Genomic DNA, 16455 nt, shown 5'->3' on the forward strand with positions numbered 1-16455 from the left:
CGCTCTCAATGCACCTCTGCTGCCATCTCATGCCCATTACAAAGCGGTAGCAAAAACATATATTATAAATATAGTATACATTATAAATATTATAAAACAAACTTCTCTTTTTCACCCACACACTTCCACAACATTAATTATTGTGCTGATTGAGACATATGCCTCATTTAAGGATGTATACAGGTGAAAAAATGACAGTTAACCCAAAAATTAAAATTCTGTCATCATTTAATCACCCTCAAATTGTTCCAAACCTATATGAGTTTCTTTCTTCTGTTGAGCACAAAAGAAGGTATTTTGAAGATTGTTTGCAACCAAACAGATGACAGTAGCTATTAACTTCCATAGTATGGAAAAAATACTATGAAAACCAATGGCTACTGTCATCTGTTTGGTTACTAACATTATTCAAAATATATTTTTTTGGAAATGTATGACTCAAAACTGACACCCCCCCCCCCTCCCCCCACCCAGACATTTGTCTTTTCCATAAGGAGTGGAAATGATTTGGTAGTTCTCAAATACATGTCAAATATCTGAAATATTATAGTCATTTTGCATGATTTCCATACAGGCATACATTTTTTGTTTTAATTTAAAGTTTATTTTTATACCAGTAAGACCGACTCAAGTAACAATCAGGTAACAAAAAAACAACAATCAAAAACATTCATTCACCACTTTGCTGATTCACTAAAAAGAACACACACACAAAAAAAATCACTATAAATTTCAGAAAGTGTTTTATTTTAAATTAGAACATTGTCTATTTGGTGAAATATTTAAAAGCTCAAAATAACTTGACAAATGTTTATTGTGTACCTTGTAAAATGTGTACCTTGATTACCATGTACATTTTTATTCATTTTAATATTTTTTTCCAGGTTTTCCCTGTAGTGGGAATCTTCGTGGGAAGAAATTATCATGAAACATCCAGCTCAATACACATTACTATGACAGAATGCTGTCTAAATAAATACAAATTGATAATAGACTTGTTTTCCCAGTCACCCCAGTGATCTGATGAAGCATCTCTCTCAGGCCTGGTCAAACTGAGGGGGCGGAGTCAGTCACAGCTCTCTCCTCCTTTCAGCGTGCCATTGGTCAGTTTCACATAAAGAAATCTCGTGACGATTGTGTACCTACTATCAGAGAGCATGAGAGGGCGACATACAGTCAATGGCACTTTTAAACTGTGCCTCTCTGACTACGATGTTTACGCTCAGTTCAAGCTGTGGGAACTTTAAGCACAAGCAGCCATCAGTCTACATCGTCTCTCCCAACACACCAGTTTAACGTCAAAATGAAGATAAACTATGCAGGCTAATTTGAACCAACTGTTTTTGGGCTGCAGAGGCGAGGTTTTTGGAGCGCGGAGGCCGCGTGAGTCTCAGCGGCAGCAGAATGAACGAGGGACACCCAAACTAAACGGTTTAGCACTTGAGGTCCTGGCAGGGTTGGCGAACACTCCTGTTTTTATTTTTTTTAAATGGGAACCAGTTGATATTTTTGTCCTGTTTAATGCTTAAAAGAACTCTATAGTAACTGAAAACTAATATAAACAGTTTATTTTTGTTCGATGCTAATCGGCTTGAGAAAATAGCGCTCTAAAATGTTGCAAAATGAATAAACATTTTATCAATATCATTCAGAAATGTATCATAACGTTAAAAATAAATCTTATTTTAAAGTTTTTAGCCTCCGCCTTTTTTTCTCGCATGTTTTCCCTCGGAGTTCCTCCCCCTGCGGCGCTGGGCGGAGTTTCATACCGACCCAGACGCTCCTTTTGTCGGATTCGTTTCGACTTGACTCCCCGGGGTTTACGGCTAAAAAACAGATACTTAAATACAATAAAACCAATTAACACGAACACGTCGCTAGTTAATAAGCGCATCCGCGACAGAATATTGTAAAAGGTAAGTGATTTGATGATTTTTGAGCCCGTTTAGAGCGCTTTTCAATTTGCTCGTCCCCGAGTCTTTGTAACATTCATGGTGGCTCTGCAGTGAGGGCTCTGGGGCGAGGGAAAGCACAAGCGGCCGCTCATACCTGGGTTTATGATTCTGATTCACCAAAACATGGTATTATTAAACTAAGACTGAATATATGACAAAAAATTAAACATTTAACAATTTATATTCATGACTAAATAGATTTTTTAGTGAAATAATGCATTTTATAATTTTGTCAAAATCCGTGCAAAAAATAAAAATGTGCATGCATCTACACTTGAACTGTAGCAAGGAAGTATTTGATACATATTAAATTATAATTTAGAATTAATCGGCGTAAGCTATATTCCTTGTACTTTCGCCAGTAGCTTGCTCGCTAGCTGAGGCATCGGTGCCAGCGGAAGCTGTGGGGGGACTCCTGCCGGAATAAAGATGACATTAACGGGGTTGGAAACAGACTAACGGTCGGTGCGCTACAGGAAACCTGTTTAACACTAATTTATTTAATCAGTAAAGAGTGGGCTTCACACGAGTTATTAAATATGCGAACACTTGTTACTGGCACTAGTTTTAATAAAGCACAACGTATGCAGTGCATGATGCCATACTTTCTGTCAGAAGATGATTCAAAACCTCTAGAATATTAAACGGCCAATAATGGTTTATTTTTAACAGAAAGACTCGAATATTATATATATATATATATATATATTTTTTTTTTTTCTCCGTGTTTTTGGCTCAATTGACCTTGCGCGCAGGAGGGGATGACACTGTAATTTAACCGGGAAACCGGCGCCTCGTGAGGTGAAGAGCTCGAGAAGTAACTTACACGGGCACGTGCGGGATGCATCAGTGACACTTCACAACATAATACCGAATCCCGGTCTTAAAATATGTTCGTATTTTTTAAATGTGAAATATTCACAAATTACATGAGAAGATATTATCAGTTTAAAACTCAGTTATTCAAAACCAGTTAAATCCTTAAATAAGTGTTGAAGCAAAACCGTATGTGTTGTAGTGTCATATGGATCAAAAAATAAAAGAAATGTGTAATCTCTTTAAACATATAATGAAGTACTCGCCTATGAGTGTGCCGTATTGGTAGCATGTGAATAGTAAGCGCTCGCGGAGAACAGGAGGAGAAACCGAGGCTTCCGGGGGCACTGGTGCACTTTAGCAAGGCTCATGCTCGTCCTCACATCTCGCTGCTCGTGGTTACATAATCCCAAAGGAAAGTCTTTCCTGCTGTTCCTTGCCAAGATGACCCCCGACACCATGTACGTGTATTTCTCTCGCATCCTCAAATCGTTGCATGAATCGGACAGGAAGCCAGGATAGTTGTCGATCCTTTCCTGGGCCGATCTCTGTAGGCGAACCTAGATGAAATTCGCGGTTTGATCGCGGATAGCCCTAAGAAATGTGCGGTGAGCGCATTGTCGTGGTTTCTCCTCGTTCTCCGCGGCTGGTGAGCTGGTGTGTGTCCACGGCGTGATGACGAGTCCGTGTCGAGGAGGTCCAGAGGCGGAGCATGAGCTGCACATGTTCCTCTGGGTGGCAGTGATGCCATCCACAACCTGTCCTACCACCGTTCACTAAATTGAGGAACTTGTTTATTAAGGAACTTTATGTCGAAAGTAAAACGGATGTTGACCAATCAGAACAAAGGACTGGATCTAACCATTTATTATAGTATATAAATGATAATAAAGTAACAGGCTGTTTACCTTTTTACTGAATTTACAGGTTTAAAAGAGATGAACACATTTTGCTATGGCAATATTTATTTATTTATTCCTTAAAACTAACCATCCTCTGTTTTTTATGCTAATTGTATTACTTTTTATGTTTTCTGTATTTTAAAATTTCCATTAAGCAATACAGTGGTAACTAATAGATTTAAAAATTTCACTAGAACTTGTTTATATCCCCCTGAGTACCAGAAGAAAAACAAAGTTGAATTTAATATTTTCTTTATGTCATTACATTGTTTAAAGCATAAGAAGAAAATGGGGAATCTTTTTTTTGAAAAATGATATTTTATCCATTTGTTATACTAGGTCTGTAGAGGACACCAGGACTTTTAAAAGTCCTGTTTTTAAAATCAATAAAATGACATGAACAGATGTAAAAAGGCAAACACACACACACACACACACATATATATATATATATATATATATATATATATATATATATATATACAGTGTTGGGAAGGTTACTTTGGAAATGTAATAGGTTACAGATTACAAGTTACCCTATTTAAAATGTAAAAGTAGTGTAACTTTTTCAATTACTTTATTAAAGTAATGTAACTAATTACTTTTACTTTTTGATTACTTTTCAAAATCTCTAATAAATGTTTATTTGCAACTGTTAATCATCTTCAAACATTTACACCATGCAGGTTTAACCTTACAGTAGTGCTCAATACTGTCAGACTTTCACAATCCTTCATCACTTGAATTAAGATGATCAAATTTGAACACATCCACCACAAAATCAGACTTTAGATCTGCCTTTTACTTTGAGATTGATCTGAAGTTTAATGCAGATTTAAAATCATTAGAAATTGTTTAGTGAAACTGTTTTTGAAACCAAATCTTTGCATAACTACAGGAAACACTGCTTCTAACAATGGTTTGAAAAAAGGGTTAATTAAAAAATAATAAATAAAAGCATATACATCAACTCAAATATGGTTATCTAATAATCATACATCCTATTCTGTGTACTAAACTCCTGAAACACTGCTGTCTCTTTGTATATGATGATAGTTTTCTCAAAACAAGTTAAATGCTCATCGGGAAATCTCAAACTCATACAAACAAATTCACTATTTTTTGTATGAACCTGATATATAAAAAGGTTTAAATCTTTAGTTTGGGCACATGCAAAATAATTAAAAGTTCTCTCCTGAACTTCACCTTCACTTCATTTTTCTTTTCTGTCTCTTTATTTTGCCCTGTTACCCATCTACCTCACGAGTTTAATACTCAAGATTTAACAAAACTATACTTTCTAAATTGCCTACATGTCAAAATGAGTGCATCACTACAATATAAAATCCTAATACTGAACATTAATTTTGTAATTAAATTACGTAATTAAGTTACATGTAACTTCTTACTCCCCAACACTGTGTGTATATATATATACAACCCGAATTCCGGAAAAGTTGGGACGTTTTTTAAATTTTAATAAAATGAAAACTAAAAGACTTTCAAATCACATGAGCCAATATTTTATTCACAATAGAACATAGATGACTTAGCAAATGTTTAAACTGAGAAAGTTTACAATTTTATGCACAAAATGAGCTCATTTCAATTTTGATTTCTGCTACAGGTCTCAAAATAGTTGGGACGGGGCATGTTTACCATGGTGTAGCATCTTCTTTTCTTTTCAAAACAGTTTGAAGACGTCTGGGCATTGAGGCTATGAGTTGCTGGAGTTTTGCTGTTGGAATTTGGTCCCATTCTTGCCTTATATAGATTTCCAGCTACTGAAGAGTTCGTGGTCGTCTTTGACGTATTTTTCGTTTAATGATGCGCCAAATGTTCTCTATAGGTGAAAGATCTGGACTGCAGGCAGGCCAGGTTAGCACCCGGACTCTTCTACGACGAAGCCATGCTGTTGTTATAGCTGCAGTATGTGGTTTTGCATTGTCCTGCTGAAATAAACAAGGCCTTCCCTGAAATAGACGTTGTTTGGAGGGAAGCATATGTTGCTCTAAAACCTTTATATACCTTTCAGCATTCACAGAGCCTTCCAAAACATGCAAGCTGCCCATACCGTATGCACTTATGCACCCCCATACCATCAGAGATGCTGGCTTTTGAACTGAACGCTGATAACATGCTGGAAGGTCTCCCTCCTCTTTAGCCCGGAGGACACGGCGTCCGTGATTTCCAACCAGAATGTCAAATTTGGACTCCTCTGACCATAAAACACCATTCCACTTTGAAATAGTCCATTTTAAATGAGCCTTGGCCCACAGGACACGACGGCGCTTCTGGACCATGTTCACATATGGCTTCCTTTTTGCATGATAGAGCTTTAGTTGGCATCTGCTGGTTTCTGAAAGTATTCCTGGGCCCATTTAGTAATGTCATTGACACAATCATGCCGATGAGTAATGCAGTGTCGTCTGAGAGCCCGAAGACCACGGGCATCCAATAAAGGTCTCCGGCCTTGTCCCTTACGCACAGAGATTTCTCCAGTTTCTCTGAATCTTTTGATGATGTTATGCACTGTAGATGATGAGATTTGCAAAGCCTTTGCAATTTGACGTTGAGGAACATTGTTTTTAAAGTTTTCCACAATTTTTTTACGCAGTCTTTCACAGATTGGAGAGCCTCTGCCCATCTTTACTTCTGAGAGACTCTGCTTCTCTAAGACAAAGCTTTTATAGCTAATCATGTTACAGACCTGATATCAATTAACTTAATTAATCACTAGATGTTCTCCCAGCTGAATCTTTTCAAAACTGCTTGCTTTTTTTAGCCATTTGTTGCCCCCGTGCCAACTTTTTTGAGACCTGTAGCAGGCATTAAATTTTAAATGAGCTAATTAAGTGGATAAAAGTGTAAAATTTCTCAGTTTAAACATTTGCTACGTTATCTATGTTCTATTGTGAATAAAATATTGGCTCATGTGATTTAAAAATTCCTTTAGTTTTCATTTTATTAAAATTTAAAAAACGTCCCAACTTTTCCGGAATTCGGGTTGTATATATATAAATTATATATAAAATATTTTAAATCCCCTATTCTTTTTTTAAATTTTTTATAGCAAACTTTGTATAAAAATGATCCTCAACCATGTTATGACAGATATAACAGAATTATTTGGAAGTTGATGTACCATTTTGCTTTATGCAACGTTTGTAAGATGGCCCATAAGTGGGATGTCCCATTATGTACAATGTATCTATACACTATATATAATTTGCATATTAATTTGTTTTGGGGGCAACATGTAATGAAAAAAGAAGTGTATTCATGGGAATAGTATAATCGGCAAGATTTTTATAACAGTATCTAATATTTCATAGGAATATTGAAATATAATTTCTTTCCCTGTTCATTTGTTGTGTCTCCCAAAATGCATAATAAACATGCTTTTAGTCCTGGTGTCCTCTACACTGGCCATGTATGAAATCAGTGTCCTGTTTCATAACAGAAAGTCATATTTTAAAATGGAATAACATTTTCCTGAGATGTTAATTTATGACAAACAATTGGAAAATTAGTCAGATTTAAATGATCATTACAAAATATTATCATATTTCCATAAGGGTGTTGAATTTGATAACTAAATGTCAGCCATTTTTAAAAACCAAGGAGATCCTGGTGAAACATTGAAACATTTGGTATCTCTGAAAAGCGCTGAATGTGCTCTTTATACAGGACATCCAGATTACCACTGTGGCAATAATGTTCTCAAAACTCCATAGCTTGTTACCAGGAGTGTGTGTGTGTGTGTGTGTGTATATATATATATATATATATATATATATATATATATATATATTAGTGTTTATTTTATACTAGATAGAAGTTATAGTATTAGTATTTGTAATATAATGTATATAATACTAGTATTTGTACAGTTAGTAGTGCTTCTAATTACGTTCTTGTACTTATGACAAATAACTTCCTTTTATTTATACTATTTTGACTTTATACTATATATAATTGTTAACCTATACATAAACTAAAAAATACAAACTATACAAATGCTACACATAAACACCACCTATACACAACTAACCTACTGACAGATTTTGAATATGAATATACTATGAATATACTCAGTGTCTTGAGTACCATTTTTAATTAAACTATCCTGAGTCCTGACTATTTACTACACATGACAAGTCAAATAGCAATTGTTACTATGGATAAATGTTGAAAAGGTTTTCCAGATTCAGTCAGTAGCCCATTTTTACTGCCTCACTTTGAATTGTCTTGTTTTCTCTGTGTAGCCACTTGGCCAGTGAAGTGTCAAGGTGGAACTTTGTGAATTCTATCATCATGAATGGCAGCACCAGTGTGTCTGGCACCCAGACAGGACGACTCAAAAGTGAGTCAGGTACGCTCGCATTCTGTCCACGATGGACATATTCACACAGACACACTACAATAAACACCCTCTGGTTTTGGCCATTCAACATGCTCAATGCATTGGTGTGCACTGTTTCTGTTAGACGCTGATCCATGGAGCAAAGAGGACTGTCTGACACTGCTGGAGAGGATACGCAGTCAGCTACCTGATGGAGACACAATGAAGTATAAAACCACAGAGTCTCATTTTGACTGGGAGAAGGTGGGGTTTGGGGGTTTCACTGGAGACATGTGTAAGCAGAAATGGCAGAAAGTTTCCACAGAGGTGAGCCAAATTCCAGCGAGCTAAAGCATAAATGTGCCTGTGTTCCAAAAAACAGTAATAAGTGTTTATGTTAAAGACACTTTCTTTAGATTGTCCATGTAAATATTATTTTACTGTGAGCTTTGCCAGCTTAATAACAAACAGAACGTTAAAATTATTTCCATTCATTGGAGTTCTGTAATGGTTTTCCCACCCTAGGTGCGTAAATACAGAACAATGACAGAACTCATTGTTGATGCTATTGAATATGTGAAGAACCCCTACAAGGGGAAAAAATTGAAGGTGAGATATAAGGAAGTCTCAATATTTATTGTTCTATTTTTTTTCTTAATATGTCATGCTTTAGTCTGATGTGTTATGTCAACTAAAAGGCTGTTTTCATATTATGTATGATTTACCTCTGTTTTAGACACATCCAGACTTCCCGAAGAAACCGCTCACTCCCTACTTTCGCTTCTTTATGGAGAAGCGAGCCAAGTATGCAAAAATCCACCCCGAGATGAGCAACTTGGATCTCACCAAGATTCTGTCCAAAAAATACAAAGAGCTTCCTGAAAAGAAAAAGGTTAGTTTTAGACGAATATCTTAAATGAGAACTGGTGCATTTACAACTAAAAAAATTGAAATACTAAAATGACTAAAATTGAAACAAAAAAATAAGCAAAGCTACAATAATATAAAAATGTAGCCAAATGACAAAAGTACATAACAAATTGATTAAAACCTAAACTAAAATTAAAATAAAATATAATTAAAATATGAACAAATGCTGTAATAGTATATAAATGATACTTATGATCTCACATTAATTGAAAATATTTGTACTTCAGTATTCATTTGTCTCACCACAGGACAAACTAAATGGCAAAATGATGATTACCAATGGTAAATATTGTGACAGAAATGGTAACCTAAGATATATACTTTCTCTTATACATTTTTACCTAAATTCTTGATGTTCATTAAAGATATGTATATATGTCCTCATATATGTAAAGTGCTGGTACTTGTAGAATTTCATTCTTTTTATAGATTTGAATCACGTTGCTCTACAGTGCTTGCAAATATAAATTTTGAAGGTCATCTGTTTTTCTTTTAAATTTGCACTATTACTGTTATCAGCTAAAGTACATTCAAGAGTTCCAGAGAGAGAAAGAGGCTTTTGAGAAGAATATGGCACGATTCAAGTTAGTGTCCATGTTCCTCTGCACAAAAATACCTAATGCATGTATGGCAGTTTTTTATCTTTTAGTGGTGATTAAGTGAGAAGCTTCTATTGTTCTTAGGGAGGACCACCCAGATTTAATAGAGGAGAGAAAGAAGTCAGACCTCCCAGAGAAGCCCAAGACCCCTCAGCAGCTATGGTACAACCATGAGAAGAAGACCTACATGAAAATTCACCCCGAGGTAAAAGAGTTTGGAAAGGAAAGAACGGAGTGGGCATATAGTCTTAGTAGCAACTTGAGTATAAAGAGTTAGAGCTGTGTAACAAAGTCCTACTTGCATAAAATTCAATAATTATTATTATTATATTTTTAGTGCATTTCGGATTTAATTGTTGGTGGTCGGACCTGCTCTCAACCTTTCCATGTCTGATGCTTGTAGGTAAGCCAGAAAGAGCTGAAGGAAGCATTACGTAAACAGTGGTCCCAATTATCAGACAAAAAGAGATTGAAATGGATCAGCAAAGCTCTAGAGCTGCAGAAACACTATGAGGTACGGCTTTGTGTTCTCACTGAAGCTGAAGTGAAGAGATCTTTGTCAGCTTAGCCAGAGGTATAAAGGACATTGTGAACTTGTGAAATATTGCTTCCTCATACAGGACACCATGAGAGCATATCTTGAAGCTCATCCAGATGCAAGCTCTGATGAACACGTCAAATCTGTCCTGACCAAGGCTGAACGGCAGCTCAAGGACAAGTTTGATGGGCGGCCAACCAAACCACCACCGTATGTTTCAAACCACTAAGAAGCATTTGGTTCTCTCATCAAATGTTTTATGAAGTCTTATCTTGCCAAATTCTTGCTCATTACACCAAGATATGGTGCTGTTATAGAATACTGCTGAAATACAATGTTGGTGACTGTTTTGAAATAGTGGTTTTTGTCTGTGTGTGTATATTTATATATATATATGTATGTATGTATATATATATATGTGTATATATATATATATATATATATATATATATATATATATATATATATATATATATATAATATACACACAAATATGCAGTATTTGTGATATGTTCAATTCATTTTATATATATATATATATAATTTTATCTGTGTATTACTATGTTCTTCAGAAATGGCTATTCTCTGTACTGTGCTGAACTAATGGTAAACATGAAGGACGTGCCAAGTACGGAGCGAATGGTGCTGTGCAGTAAGCAGTGGAAGATGATGACCCAGAAAGAGAAGGATTTGTTCCAAAAACGATGTGAACAGGTCTGACAGACCAGTCCATTCTTGATTTGTTTTAAACCAAAAAAAGAAAGTATTAAAAGCTGATATCAAAAAATTGTAATGTGGAAAGGATTCTGTGGTTGACCAGTAATGGCTGACCCTGATTTCTAGGTTGCTCTGTGGGCGATGGCTTATATAATACATGTGTGTATATATATTACTGTTCAAAAGATCTTGAAAGTCTCTATAAGTCTCTGCGTTTATTTGAGCAAAAATACAGTAAAAATAAAAATAGTATTGAATTTTATTGCAGTACAGTTAGATATTCAAATGTAATTCATAACTGTGATGTCAAAGCTGAATTTTCAGCAGTCATTACTCCTGTCTCCAGTGTCATGTGATTTTTGTAAAGATTAAAAAAACAATACACATTTACTCAAAATTAAACAAAAAACTAAATACAGAAATTGTTTAATATCTGCAAATCTGTCAGTTGAATTTGTAATCAAAAAGAGGGAACGCAAACACTTCAGTTAATCGTTAAAGCAGGCACGGTTAATATTAATAATAATAATACTAAATAGTATTATTAACGTTTCTCAATAACACAGTTGTTACATTAAGAACCTGCCTTATAGCTACAACTAAATTTGACAATGTTTATCCCTGTCATCAGAAAAAGAAACAGTTTGAGATTGACCTTCAGAGGTTTATTGAGGTAAGTACAAAGCAATTACAAATTAATTCTATTACAACAGTTACTGTTGAATTCCAGATCCTGCTTTTAAAGGGAGGCTTTGTTTATTTCGACACTTTGTCTCAATCTCCGTCTCTCTGCAGAGTCTCCCAGAAGAGGAGAGGGAGCGTGTGTTGACAGAGGAGAAGCTGGGAGGCACCAAGATGAGCATAGCGGGTGCAGGCAGCCCCCTAAGGGCCAAATCCCCATCTGTGAAGGTGGACATGTGCAAGATGTGCTTGCATGCCTGGTGATATCTTTTCTTAATCAGGATGAGAAGTAGTTTCTTCTTGTTGTGCCGTAGGAACGGTGTCGTGACCCTGAGCTGGATCAGTGGGTACATGGACTTTCAAAAGAGAAGCGAGACAGTAAGAAGAAAACACGGCTTCCTGAAACGCCAAAGACTCCAGAGGAGATGTGGCAGCAGAGTGTGATAGGAGACTATCTGGCTAAATACAGAGTAAGAGCAACATGAGTGATTTTTCATAAAATCCAAAGAGACCCCTGCAGAATCACACTACGCCAAAGAAAGATTAGTTTTTAACATCATGCAGAACAACAACATTATCTAGAAACTATGACCTTAAACTGTTGCTCTTCACAGAGTGACCGGAAGAAAGCGCAGAATGCAATGGATGCTGCTTGGAAGGCCATGGAAAAAAAGGAGAAGATTCCTTGGATCAAGAAGGCTGCAGAGGACCAGAAGCGATACGAGGTTCAGTACCGGACCGTGGTCAGTGACCAGACGTTTTGACCACTGTCTTCTCACCTGTGCTGAAGAAAAGTCAAAATGTTGGTCACCCCTAACTTTCCTCCTCCCCAGAGTAGAGGCGGAGGAGTCTGCAATGGATGCAGTTGTGTCTAAATGTGCATATATCCTAAGATTGTGCAGTTTCTAGCGGAATTTGGTGGAACTTGTACTTACGTTTGATGTTTGCAGTGATTTTTAAATGTCTTCATTTCAGTGTTCTGTCACTTATTCTTGCATATTCTCATGAATCTGACATCATGATGTGCTGTAGCTCTTGTTTATATATGTGTTTGCATTATAAGAATGTCATTTTTGCTTTATCAGCCTGTTCATGTTTTCATGAGTTTTTCAGCTTGTCTGATGTCTTGTCTTTGCGTTCAGAGTGAATAGAAAAGGTCTCTTTGCTCATGTTTCTTGTTTTTCCTCCTGCAGAGAGAGCTGTTAGAGATGAGGACAGTTCTGTCAGGACAGGGACAAAGAAAACCAAAATTTGATGGCGAGCCGAAGAAGCCCCCAGTGTGAGTGTAATATTTTTAACTTGTCGCTTTCTGAGAGACATAGGCTTCCTTCCATGTAAAAAAATACTATTTGATCTATTTCACTGTTTCAGTACTACTTTGTCGCCTTCTGTCCAATCTCAGGAGCGGGTATCAAATGTTCTCTCAGGAACTGCTAACTAATGGTGAGCTGAATCACTTCAGCCTGAAGGAGCGCATGGTGGAGATCGGCAAGCGGTGGCACAAGCTTAGTCAGAGCCAGAAGGACAAATATAAAAAACAGGTTGAGGAGCAGCAACTAGAGTACAAAGCTGAGCTTGATGCTTGGGTAAAGGTAGGAAGCTTGTTGAATCTTCCAGTTCTACAAATCAAATATACTTCGTTTATTATTGGGTGCTTATTATATGGTTCTTTTTTTATTGTCCCATTTTTTAAGTTATTCGAAAATATATTACAAATCAAATTTATATATACAATCACTTAAATACAACTCTTCTATCATGAGCATGTTTTTCATTTCTAAATCAAAGTATATTCTAAATAGAAAATGTCATAATGAAACTGCCCTGATATCGTAATGAAAGTATTCGAAAGAAAACCTCAATAATTTTTGCATTTTTTAATATATTTTTTAAGCATTCATTATTATTTTTACTTTTAACAAAAACTTTAATACTCAATTTTCTTTGGTGAAAAAAGCAAGTTGTTGAGGTTATATAAAATGTCATGTAGTACATTTTAATACTTTTTATTACTTCTTTTTACCTTAAACTATATTTCTTTCTTTATTTTTTTACATAATGATTAAGATTTATTCAGGGTACACCACATTACATTTTTGGAATAAATTAAAACTTTTCTAATAAAAATAATAATAATAGTTTTGCAATACCATATGCAACCAACATGAATACAGAAAGTCCACTTTTATGAAATTGCCATGTTTTAAAAAGATTTAGCCTTTTCTATATCATGGACACTTTTGTGTCACAATGACATTATTAAAAAAATGTTAGTGTGAGCAATATGAGTTTGGAGATTTGTAGTAAATTATTTTGCTCTCTTTTCTCTTGTTCTCCTAGTCCCTCTCCCCTCAGGAGCATGCGGTATATAAAGAGTTCTCAACTACGGTAAGCAAATGCTCATTTCTGAGGCTGTAACTTGCGCTTAATGCTCTGTATATTAACATTACTTCTCACACAGTCATTCATATAGCTGAGATTGTGATTTAATCTTCACTATATCAATATCCCCTGCTCTGCATGGCAAGATGAGGCACCCTGGTTCATTTAGTTTATTGACTTTGCTTGGAAAGGCTGTTTCTATCCATGCCATCACAAATGGCTTTATTATTTCCTTTCTCCCCATTTAGAATCACATCTCTTGGCTCAAACTAACTTGACTCGAATGGATAATGTTCTTAGGGCTGTGCTGTAGGGCTACTAATCATTGCTTAAGCTTTTTTTCCTGTGCTGCTCTATCCTTGCACCCCCATCCCGCCCTCTCTTTGCCCTTACAGAAACGGCGAAGCACTACAAAAGCACAAGGTCCTGAGGCGAAAGTCCGAGTCACCAAGGGGAAGGCGGTAGGTGCCAGAGCCGTGACAGTGGGTCCCGGGGGGGGCAAGCGTTCCATGGCGTACCGGGCCAAGGTAACGCCCGCTGTCTCTGGGCAACTCACCCACACAGGCTGTGGACTCTATATGAAGTTGCTTAAGGGTGTTACGTAATTTTGAATTTCACTAATTAATTTGAGCTGATGTGTGTGTACACATGCAAATTCAGTGATACACACTTATTAAGAGAGTTTGAGAGATGTGTGACTCTTGGTTTCCAGCAGGACACTTCGGACTCGGATGAAGATGATGAAAAAACAGACACTTCAGACTCGGAGGATGAAGATGATGAGTCATCTGGCAGCACAGATAGTGAGGATGATGATGAAGATGATGAGGTTAATTTTGCTTTGGTTAAATAAATATATATAAATATTTGTTATTAGTGCAGGTATTCATTATTTTTTAATGTTGACTTAGAATGAAGATGAAGATGACGACAACAATGATGATGACCAATCAGACGGTTCCAGCAGCTCATCATCAGAAGATAGTATTGACTCTGATTCAGACTAACCTGTCCCACCCACTCTTAGAGGGGGCTGTGCCGGACACACCCCCTAGCAACACCCCTCCCGGGAAATGGGGAGGTGGTCAAGCAGCTGTGAGCTCACAGCATGCAGTAATCTGGCTCCATATCTTTACTGGGCAAAAAAACATGATGGGGCCCAACAGCTCTCCCCATCAGTGTGTCCATGTGTTATGTGACTTGAAGTCAAGCGGACAAGTTTTTTCTTTTTTCTCTTTTACAGGAGCTGTGTTACATGTGTGGTAATCGCATCAGTTTTTATTGCCTTTATATAGGTGTGTTATTAAAATATGTGTTGCTTTGTTTTGTTCCTTTTATTTTAACTTCAAAATAATTTGTTCATTTAAGCTGGTTGAGCTTTTATGAGTTTGGAGAGTATCAGGGTTGCTCAGAGGCGGATGTTAGGGATAAAGTCTTTGAAATGGAGGAGATGAATTCTCCTGTTCTCCTGTTTATAATTGTTTGCCTCAGTTGATGGGGCTCTGAGGGCTATATGAGCTGCTCAAGTCTTGTTTGGATCATTCTGTTCCAGATCCTCAATAATAAATGCACTTTTTCCCTCTTGTACTCAATTGTGTATTCTAATACATGAGAAAAGTGATATTCATATATTGATTTGCAAAGTGACTTTTAGTATTTGAGAGTATACCAATGTGCCAAATTATTAAATCATTTGTTAGAAAAATCATGACAGATGCCTTTAGTAGTGCTTTAAAGCAATGATTTTCAACCTTTACAAATCCAGATCTGCACTTTCAACCAACTGAGGGACCCAATAGAAATGTTGGTTTTCAAACTATTTATAATAATAATAACAATAAATTCAATGACAGAACTTTGCAGACAAACACACACAGGTATATATAAATACATACAAATAAGGATTTATTGTTTCTATTATTATGTATATGAATGGCTTAATATGTTTCTATGAATATTTATAGAAAGAATTCTATAATGTTTTAAAGAAACATTTTTATATATCTCAATGAGGAGGGAGGATGCTGATCTGAACTTTTTCTTAATTTAAAAACATTTGCAAAAAAGCAAACAAATTTACTAATTAATTGTAATAGTTATAGTATATATATATATATATATACAGTACAGACCAAAAGTTAGGAAACACTATTTTTTTTATGTTTTTGAAAGAAGTTTCTTCTGCTCATCAAGCCTGCATTTATTTGATCAAAAATACAGAAAAAACAGTAATATTGTGAAATATTATTACAACTTAAAATAATAGTTTTCTATTTGAATATACTTTAAAAAAATAATTTATTCCTGTGATGCAAAGCTGAATTTTCACCATCATTACTCCAGCCTTCAGTGTCACATGTAACATCCAGTCTATCACATGATAATTTAGAAATCATTCTAATATTCTGATTTATTATGAGTGTTGGAAACAGTTTTGCTGTCTAATATATTTGATGAATAAAAGGTTAAAAAGAACTGCATTTATTCAAAATATAAAAAAAATCTAATATATATTCTAATAATATATTTTCTTTACTATCACTTTTTATCAATTTAACACATCCTTGATGAATAAAAGTATTGATTTTAT

At 35.7% G+C, this 16455-nt stretch overlaps 1 protein-coding gene across 7 annotated transcripts; it reads left to right on the top strand.

Annotated features, from left to right (window-relative positions):
- Positions 1–1741: 1741 nt before the first annotated feature.
- On the top strand, positions 1742–15445 carry LOC132154835 (nucleolar transcription factor 1-A-like). 7 transcript variants are annotated; one of them, XM_059563533.1, is made up of 20 exons: positions 1743–1916; positions 7942–8048; positions 8164–8345; positions 8544–8627; positions 8755–8910; positions 9468–9532; positions 9632–9752; positions 9951–10061; positions 10168–10295; positions 10658–10799; positions 11434–11475; positions 11598–11711; positions 11798–11953; positions 12098–12226; positions 12677–12762; positions 12886–13075; positions 13824–13871; positions 14261–14326; positions 14581–14694; positions 14777–15445. In XM_059563533.1, exons 2-20 carry the CDS (start codon positions 7991–7993, stop codon positions 14870–14872), a joined length of 2088 nt encoding a protein of 695 aa, XP_059419516.1. In that variant the 5' UTR covers positions 1743–1916; positions 7942–7990; the 3' UTR covers positions 14873–15445. The 7 variants fall into 7 exon arrangements, with proteins under 7 accessions (XP_059419517.1, XP_059419516.1, XP_059419511.1 ...); XM_059563528.1 differs by having other exon boundaries at positions 1744–1916; positions 14261–14392; positions 14578–14694; XM_059563529.1 differs by having other exon boundaries at positions 1744–1916; positions 14261–14392.
- Positions 15446–16455: the final 1010 nt, after the last annotated feature.

Source organism: Carassius carassius, chromosome 12 (genome assembly GCF_963082965.1).
Source record: "Carassius carassius chromosome 12, fCarCar2.1, whole genome shotgun sequence".
In the NCBI taxonomy this organism is placed as follows: domain Eukaryota; kingdom Metazoa; phylum Chordata; class Actinopteri; order Cypriniformes; family Cyprinidae; genus Carassius; species Carassius carassius.

Coding starts and splice junctions, on each gene's coding strand:
- LOC132154835 (XM_059563528.1), top strand. CDS start 7,991: ATGAATGGCAGCACCAGTGTGTCTGGCACCCAGACAGGACGACTCAAA. Junction 11,954..12,097: donor ACTATCTGGCTAAATACAGA/GTAAGAGCAACA, acceptor TGCTCTTCACAG/AGTGACCGGAAGAAAGCGCA. Junction 12,763..12,885: donor GAGCCGAAGAAGCCCCCAGT/GTGAGTGTAATA, acceptor GTCCAATCTCAG/GAGCGGGTATCAAATGTTCT.